Below are 9,431 nucleotides of genomic sequence, written 5' to 3'. Positions count from 1 at the left end.
ACAACCCTCTCCACCCCCCTCCCGCCACCAACCCTCCCCCGCTGCTGTCGCCTACCTTTGCTGGCGGGGGACCCCAACTCCCGCCAGCCGAAGTCCTCTCTTCTGTTGCAGCAAAGCTTCCTTCAGTTTCAAATTCTGAGTCTGACATCCTCCACGTTGTACGTGCAGGACGTCAGACTCAGAACAGGAAGCTTTGCTGCAACGGAAGAGAGGACCTCGGCTGGCGGGGGTTGGGGTCCCCCACCAGCAAAGATAGGCGACGGCGGGTTGGCGGCGGGAGGGGGGGTGGAGAGGGTCGTCGGCAGGGGGGTCCAGGGCCAAATCTACTGGGGCCAGGCCCCCGTGGCCCCACGTAGATACACCCCTGGTCAGTGGGGCTGCCAGAACTTCTCCGAGTTTCTTGAGCACCCTCGGATGTATCCCATCAGGCCCCATCACTTTGTCTACTTTTATTTCAGCTAACTCCTCACGAACATAGTCCTCTAAAACAGGTCTCAGTCTACCATACATCCATCCCCCTTTGCATTTGTTTTCTGCGGTCCTACCCCTGGCCTTTCATCTGTGAACACAGAACAGAAATAGTTGTTAAGCAGTTCAGCTTTATCCTTACCAGCTTCCATATATTCATCCCCCTCAAGCTTTGAGCCTCACAATGGTATTATGGCACTTCCCCCTATCGCTTACACATCTGAAAAACGTCTTATCCCCCAATTTTACTGTATTAGCTATCTTTTCTTTCATTTGCCTCTTCACTTTCCTGACAGCTTTTCCAGCTTCTCTTAGCTTAACCAGGTATTCTCGCCCATCTTCTTCTTTCTGAGTCATCTTATAATATATGAAGGCTAACCTCCTTTCCCTTACCTTTTTAGCTACTATGTTTTGTTTAGGATGTTTGTTAAATCACTGCTGAACAGCTATGGTGATGCATTGGACCGACTGCAAATGCTTTTTTAAAATGTACTTCTCAACTATTTGTGGTATAATATTTTACTTAAGACAATCCAAATTTGGTCACAAATTATATAAAGGCAACCAATCAATCATTAATGTGTCCAAAAATAAAGGTTCCTTATGAAAAAAGACTTACATTTTTTGTGGACCATCAGAATAGCGGACGACTTCTATATCACAAGTGTAAAATAACACTCAAGCGCCTCACTTAAACTCTTCATCGGTCCCTTTTTTAAATATATTCTCATAAGAGGTTCTTTTCATAAATTCAATGTTGCATATACTTAACAGAAGACTAAGGGCCCTGTTTACTAAGGCGCGCTAGCGTTTTTAGCGCACACCATTGCTAGAGACACTCATAAGAATATATGGGTGTCTCTAGCATTAGCGCACGCACTCCTACAATGTGGCTTAGCAAACAGGGCCCTAAATAAGCTTTCAGTTCTTCAATAATAAAATAATCAAGTATTTATCTTTGAAGCTTTAAACTTTTAGGCTAGATATAATCTATAAAGATCAGTTACAATTGAATGAGAATCTCCAAGGAATGGGGAAAATTGATGGGCTAAAATAATATAAAATAAGGGTCAGTCCTCACCATTGTAGTGTACCCTATTCAACGTTATGCATCCACCATTTGAAACAAATTACAGAGTCTTAATTTGCATATTGATATAATAAATATTGAAGTGCTATTATACCGTGGTATCTGTTGGAAAGCTGATAGATGGTGTAAATTTTCATACATGACTAAACTTGCTTACAATGGGTTTTATGCAAATTGCAAGCCAGCCCTCCAAAGTGTATGTCACAATAGGCAACACATTTGTCATCAATGAAAAATCTGTTTGTATAGTTAATCAATCATTTTTTTAAATGATATTAAGGAAACGTGTGAAAAAAGAATTATCATAACTTGCACCTGGGGGCAGAAACCGTTGGTAGGCATTCAAAAAAATGATGTAGCCATTTGAAAGCATAAAGAGAATTTAACATTAAATCAATATTTAAAATATGTTAGAAGAAAAAATGCATTTCTAAGGTGTCCTCATTGCTAAACATCAAGAGGTCAATATGCAACCAGATTGCTGCTACTTTAATAATCTGGATATCATTAAGCTGATTTTCAGTCAGCCTGTTAGACAGGTGGCTATACAGGCCAAATTTTTAACAGATAAGTTATCTGTTTAAAGTCGGGACCACTATTTATGAGATCCACATAAACAAAGTTGTCTGGATAGTGCCTGAATATTGCTATTGACTATGTAGCTTTGGGCCCAGGCCCTAGAACACCCGTTGGCACTCCTCAGTCTAACTGGATAATTTCTGTCCATAAAGTATATCATAATAAATCAATATATCTGTTTGCTGGTAGAAAACTTTAAAAACAAAGCACTTATGTAGCCAGCAGCCTGCTACTTACCACATAAGTGTTTTGAAGAGTGAGCAAAAATTTTTTAAATTATGTTTTGCTTTTGGTGTGATTGGTGGCACTGGTCCTTGTAAATGAAAATACTGGATCGTTGATGGAAGTGGCACCTTCTCCTCAGCCACGCTTACCCAAAGCACATCTGTCCATGGTTTATGGTGATTAGCAATGGTAGAAAGAGGGTCATCCATGGCTTAATTATACTACTGTCACTAGGAATGGCACATTCAGGATGACTAGGAAAGTCCACACACTGGAGTATCCTCACTGGTCTGCAACAAAAGAATGTCTTAATTCACAGTTCTGAAGGACAAAGGCAAGAAGAGCTGCTTAACAAAATAAAAACTTAACAATCATCAGAAGAACACAGATAAACACCTCTTGGGCAGGGCAGCCGGGCATACAGAATGGAAGTAAAGAAGGTCAAACGGAACCTGAAAATGAGTCAAGCTGGAAATGGCTATAAATTAAGGAGGTAAATTTATGAAGTCATTTTTGCATGATTACTACTATACTACTATAAATCACTTCTATAGCGCTACCAGTCGTACGCAGCGCTTTACAATTGAACATGAAGAAAGACAGTCCCTGCTCAAAAGAGCTTACAATCTAAATCAGGACAAACAGACAGGATCAAAAAGGATAAGGGAAGGACAGACAGAAGGACACATAAGGATAAGATAAAAGTTACAAGTCAGGAGTCGAAAGCAGCATCAAACAGGTAGGCCTTTAGCCCGGATTTGAAGGCAGCCAGGGATGGAGCTAGATGTAATGGCTCAGGAAGCCTATTCCAGGCATAAGGTGTGGCGAGATAGAAGCGGAGTCTGGAGTTAGCGATGGAGGAGAAGGGTGCAATTAGGAGAGATTTGCCTAGTGAACGGAGTTCTAGGGAAGGAGTGTAGGGAGAGATGAGGGTGGAGAGGTAGTGAGGGGCTACAGAGTGAATGCACTTATAGGTCAACAAGAGGAGCTTGAATTGTATACGGAAACGGATAGGGAGCCAGTGAAGTGATTTCAAGAGAGGGCTGATATGAGCATAACGACTTTGGCGAAATATTAGTCGTGCGGCAGAGTTTTGAACAGATTGAAGAGGAGAGAGATGGCTGAGTGGAAGACCTGAGAGAAGCAAGTTGCAGTAGTCTAAACGAGAGGTGATGAGAGTGTGGATGAGGGTTCTGATAGCGTGTTCAGAAAGGAAAGGGCAAATTCTGGCGATGTTATAAAGGAAGAAACGACAGGTTTTAGCAATCTGTTGAATATGGGCAGAGAAGGAGAGGGAGGAGTCAAAGATGACCCCAAGTTTGCGAGCAGACAAGACAGGAAGAATGAGCGTGTTGTCGACAGAAATAGAGAATGGGAGAAGGGGAGAGGTTGGTTTAGGAGGGAAGATAAGGAGTTCAGTTTTGGACATATTGAGTTTCAGGTGGCTAACCAGCGATATTCAGGAGGGGATAGCCAGCTATCCTCTGCTGAATATTCCCAGTTAGCGGCTAGGAGACAACTGGCTATATCGCATGATATAGCCAGCTATCTCCAAATATCACCGTTTAGCCAGCTATTATAAGCGGCCATGTCGGGATGCTTAAATAGCTCAAATATCTTTGGCTGGTTTAAACTTAATCGGTTATCTCCAAATATCAACTTATCCGGTTAAATTTAAACCAGTGGCGTATCAAGGGGGGGTGCTCCCTGCCAGCTCCCCCCCCCCCCGGGTGCAGCACGATGACCCCCCCCCCCCCCGACCCAGTGCCTACCCTCCTCAGCTCCCTCCAACCAGCTGAGCACCCTACCTTTAAAGAAATTTTGGAAGCCGTGGAGAGGCGAGGCGCAGCGCCTCGCGCCTGCAAGTAAAAGAAGCGTGGATCATCATTGGGCCTTCCCTCACGCTGTCTGTCCCGCCCTCTGCTGACGCAACTTCCTATTTCCGCAAGGGCGGGACAGACAGCGTGAGGGAAGGCCCGATGACGATCCTCTCTTCTTTTACTTGCAGGCGCGAGGCGCTGCGCCTCGCCTCTCCACGGCTTCCGAAATTTCTTTAAAGGTAAGGTGCTCAGCTGGTTGGAGGGAGCTGAGGAGATTGGCACTGGGTCGGGGGGGGGGTGTTGATGCGCTGAGGGGGGTGTCATCGTGCTGCACCCTGCACCCGGGGGGGGGGGGAGTGCAACGGCGAACCGCCCCGGGTGGCAGCCCTCCTTGCTACACCACTGATTTAAACCACCCAAAAATAAATCAAATATTCAATGCTGGTCACCAAAAATGGCCCAGATTGAATGTCTGGGCTGACCGTCGCATGCGGGATTTAGCCAGGCTCCCTCTCACAGTCTGAATATCGGCTCCCTGATGTTTGACTTACGTGTAATTATCTATGCATGTGTAACTGTACCCTTTTGAGCTCAGTATGTCTTCTAGTACTTTGATACTGCCTCTCCCACAGGAGTCCCTGAAAAACAAACAAACAAACAAACACAATGCCATCTTAATTCATAGTTTGTACATTTATGCCTGAATAGTTCCTTTGTGCTTAAACATTTATAGCAATAGTTATTTAAAATAGCTCTCTCTACTCATTTGAGCAAAATTAACTGAATTTAGAGAAAAAAAGATATAGTTATAAATTAATGTTCACTAATGCTATTTTTTTAATAGTTGATCAGTGGTCCTTGGAATGAAGATGATTTATAATGATTAAGATTTTTATCCGCCGATCCAGGCGGAGGATTTCTCTTATCTCTCATTTTTTGAGCTGACTTGAATATGAATTAACTAACTTCTGCAAACTACTGAAGACCCATCTTTTCAACAAGGCATGCCACAAAGATCAACAAATGTAAACACTTACACATACATCCAGAACTGTCTTATAATTTTGCTTGCTACATTACTATCATGCTTCATCACTATCATGCTACCCAATATCCTTATGTATTATTAAATGTATATTCTCTTATATACATTCTACTTTTCATGATGTATTGTAAGCCACATTGAACCTGCAAAGAGGTGGGAAAATGTGGGATACAAATACAACAAATAATATATTGTAGAATGTGTTTTAATATCACTAGATCCACAAAGTAGGTTAATTATTACAGGACAGATTTTTATGATACTACATGGCTGATAATACTATTTTTGTTTTTTTCATTAATTTTGTGCTAATACTGTTTGGCTTGTTCATGTATTTTATTATGAGAATTGTTTGGGGGTTTGTTTTTATTTTTATTTTTTGCTGTTTGTCTTATCTGTTGATTGATATATTTTGATTTGTTTCTACACAACTTTGGACAATTTAGGCAGTTCAGAAAGAATTCTATTCATGATTTAAATTACAATAAAACTAAATTCTCCTTTTTCTCCACCTTATTGTACTGCATATTGACAACAAAGCATGTAATATTTATTTGGCTTTCTGGTGCCCTGAATTAGGAGCAAAGCAGTGCTGAAGGCTTTGGAGGAGGGTCACTGAAGACACAGCCACTGGCAGGCCCCTTTGGATGCACAGAATCAGCTTTGCAGGATCTGAGTTCCATTGCCAGCTGAGGAATAGCAGCACAATTACCCAAGTGGCTCTCCAGTTTGCCCCACTTTTTCCGACAACCCTGCCCCTTGGTAATCCAGCAGGATTCTCTTCTCTTTCTCCTAAATAAATAACCTCTCTACCATTCTTCTGTGAATACGACATGCTATCTCCTAGAATCAAAGCAAACACCACCTGCAGTGGCAGCTCTAGGAAGGCTGGTTGAAAAGGTACAATAATAAATAAATAAATAAATAAATAAACAATACAATGTATTTATAGTCCTTATTATCTACAAATTCTGTGAAGAACAAATTACATACATAATAAAATAAACAAATAAACAAACTACCAATACTTTACAAACAGATAATATAGTATCATCATTTCAAGTACCAATATACACCAGATATATACACCTAATTATTCCTCCATCCCATAAACAAACTTGAACAAAGAAATAGGTCTTTAAGTCTTTCTTAAATTGTGCCATATTCCGCATTGCACAAAGCTCGAATGGTATGGTGTTCCATAATTTGGGACCAATGATGGAAAAAGTAAAGGACCTATATTCTTCCAATTGCACCATGCTATAAGATGGCACCTCAAACAACAACTTTTAAGAGGACCTCAATGGAAAACTGATAAAGTCTTAACATGGAGCAAAGAGAGGGAGAAGCATACTGGTTAAGCACCTTAAAAACAAGCAATAAAATCTTAAATTTAACTCTATACTGAATAGGTAGCCAATGGAGAGATTTAAAAATAGGGGAGATATGACTGAATCAGTAAGTACCAATAATAACTCTGGCAAATGAATTTTGTGCAACCTGAAGTGCACCTAAAGTAGTATTCTTAACAGCTATAAGAAGACCATTACAATAATCCATTATAGGACAGACTGAACAATCTTACGAAAATGTATAGAAGTAACATAAGGTTTACATGTCTTACCAATTTCAATTTATAAAAAAACTACATTAAGGACTTGATGTTTCGTAGAAAGAGCCGAGTCTAACTGTACGCCTAGACTTCTAATCTCCCTAATGATTGGAATTTCCATGGCATGTCATTGGAACATCATCACAAGCTAAACCAGAAAGAACTAAAATTTGAGTTTTAGAAATATTTAAACTGAGGTGATTACCTTTCATCCACTGAATAATACTGGAAAGATACTACATATCAACGTTGTCTTCAAAAGAGTTATTGACAGTAAGCAAAAATTGTGTATCATCAGCATAGATTTTATATTACAAACCTAAACAACGCAACAATTGACAAAGAGGTAGAAGAGAAGGATTGAATAATACTGCCGAAAGGCAAGAGCCCTGAGGAACTCCAGTAGAACAAGACATAATTTCAGATCTCTTTATACCATCACAAACATGAAAGAATCTTTCTGACAAAGAGGAATGAAACCAGGGCAATACAGTACTATCTAGCCCGATCTACATACTTGTAGATTTCCCCCAGTCCCTCAAAAATTGCACAGCCTCCAGTCATAGACACCCCTACCTAAATCTACTCAATCACCCAGTCACACACACATATCCCTAGCACTCATTCACATATACACACTTGCACAAAGATACCTCAGCTACATACTTGTAGGTACCCTCTCACTTCCTCCTTCCTCCTTCCCCCTACCTACAACCTCCATCTAAAAAAAGGAAGGCTGACCCAATCAATGGCTCGGTGGCTGTGTTGTGGGAGAGTCTGAGAAACTGGATCTGTATGTTTGTAAACTTGTGTGTCTCAGCATGGTGAGTACATTGGATAATTACTTTAACAAATATGAGAAACACAATGAATATGCTTATTTGAGTAATAATTGGCTTTATTTATCATCAAAGGTCACGTGAATTATTTATTCTTAAAAAGAGGTCGCATCCGAAACAAGTGTGGGAAGAACTGGTGCAAAGGTTTTCAAACATTGTGGAACTGTGTGTGATGATTATAATAGACATTCTATGAACACACAGGAGAAAATCTGGGAGAAATGATAAATGTGCCATTATAGGATATTAGCTGAGCACCCAAATTTTGGGGGCCTAATTTTTAGCACCCTCTATTGAATTGACTCCATAGTGTGCACTGCAGCACATGGTGCCTGAACCAGGTGTGCACTTCGGTCCCTTTTTCTCTCTCTGTTAAAAGATGATTCAACACTGGTATTAAATATGCATTTTATGAACCATCACAGTTCAAGGTTTTTTGGACATGAAACGGACTTCCATAGGTCAGATTAAGTGCAAGTGAAGCAGTATAAATGTAATAGAGGTAGGAAGGCATAGAAGGCATATTCTACTTTTTAAAATTTGTTTCTTTTTGATATCTCCTATATAGGTTTATTCCGCCCTCACAATTGTAATTAAAGAGTTTTGTGACAAATTGATAGAATTGTGTGTTTAAATTTCTTCTAATGCTCTGTTTTGCTTTTCACAAGTGTAATTTTGCTTGTGTAAATTGTTTGAAAAAATATAAATACATTTTAAAAACAACAACGACAAAAAAAGATGATTAACCACTTACAGGTCTGCACCTTCAATGTCATCCATGACCCAAATTTCAAAGTGAGAAACACAGTCTTTCTGGAAATTAGGAAGTTCATAATCTGCAAAAAAGCTTAATTAGAAGAAACACAATATTAATTTGGGAATTACTGGTTAATGCAGTACCCTACATTTTCTTACTAGTTTGTAAACTGCATAATCTACATGCAGTGATTCACACAAAGCTTGATTCAGCATGGCAGAGAATAGGATGGAAGCCCTTAGGGAGCCATTTACAAAGCCGCACTAGCATTTTTAGCTCACAGTAAAAATCTGCTGGCGATAAACGCTGCGATGTGGGAGTTTCAGTGTTTACCACCAGATGATTTTTACCATGAGCTAAAAATGCTAGCACGGCTTTGTAAAAGACCCGCCTAGTAAACTGCATTTAACCACATTCCATTCTCAACACTTTAAGTTACCATCTAAGTTGATTGGGGGGGGGGGGGGGGGGGGTCTGCATTGGACACTGCTTTTTTGCAGTTTGCTTGTTGCTCTGGATGAATGATATCTGTTCTGTATCTTATGAAGTTCCTTTCTGCACCTTTAAATTTTATTATGAATCGCCTGATTTGCTTTGTAACTATAGGCGATTTTATCAAATGTCAATAAACTATAAACAATAAGTTCTAGAATTCTGGCTGCTGTTATTTGGCAGTTTGACCCCCTGCATTAGTAGTACTGCTAGACTACCTATAGGAATCAAATGACACTATCTTAGAGGAGGCAGTCGCAAGAGCCCCTTAGGTTGAATCAGGGTCGTAGAGGTGCATACGGGATGGGGCAGGGGCCAACCTTCAGATTAGCTAATGGCATAGTTTTGTGGGAAGGGAAGGAGAAGGGAGGGAGATCTTGAAATGATCAAATCAAAATAATTCTTATTAACCACTATCTCCCCTTACCAGAGCATCAGGAAAACAGTTCAATGCAGTATACAATATTTAATAAAAGTAGTAAAGTAGAAAGTGTTTATAATACA

The 9,431-nt window shown here is 40.2% G+C and overlaps 1 protein-coding gene across 3 annotated transcripts in view; it reads right to left on the bottom strand.

Annotated features, from left to right (window-relative positions):
• Positions 1-1,335: 1,335 nt before the first annotated feature.
• BST1 (bone marrow stromal cell antigen 1) overlaps positions 1,336-9,431 on the bottom strand; it is a 127,409-nt gene continuing 119,313 nt past the window's right edge. Inside the window, exons 7-9 of one of the 3 annotated variants that reach the window (XM_030191208.1) lie at positions 8,433-8,525; positions 4,734-4,820; positions 1,336-2,652 (exon numbers count right to left, since the gene is read on the bottom strand). In XM_030191208.1, the coding sequence (XP_030047068.1) occupies positions 2,508-2,652; positions 4,734-4,820; positions 8,433-8,525 (325 nt within the window). In that variant the 3' untranslated portion in view covers positions 1,336-2,507. The remainder of the gene's footprint in view (positions 2,653-4,733; positions 4,821-8,432; positions 8,526-9,431) is intronic. The other 2 variants (XM_030191209.1, XM_030191210.1) reach the window with 2 other exon arrangements.

This window comes from Microcaecilia unicolor, chromosome 2, assembly GCF_901765095.1.
Source record: "Microcaecilia unicolor chromosome 2, aMicUni1.1, whole genome shotgun sequence".
Classification (NCBI taxonomy): domain Eukaryota; kingdom Metazoa; phylum Chordata; class Amphibia; order Gymnophiona; family Siphonopidae; genus Microcaecilia; species Microcaecilia unicolor.
Note: the sequence above shows the minus strand (reverse complement) of the source record. Positions and strands in the feature narration are given on the sequence as shown.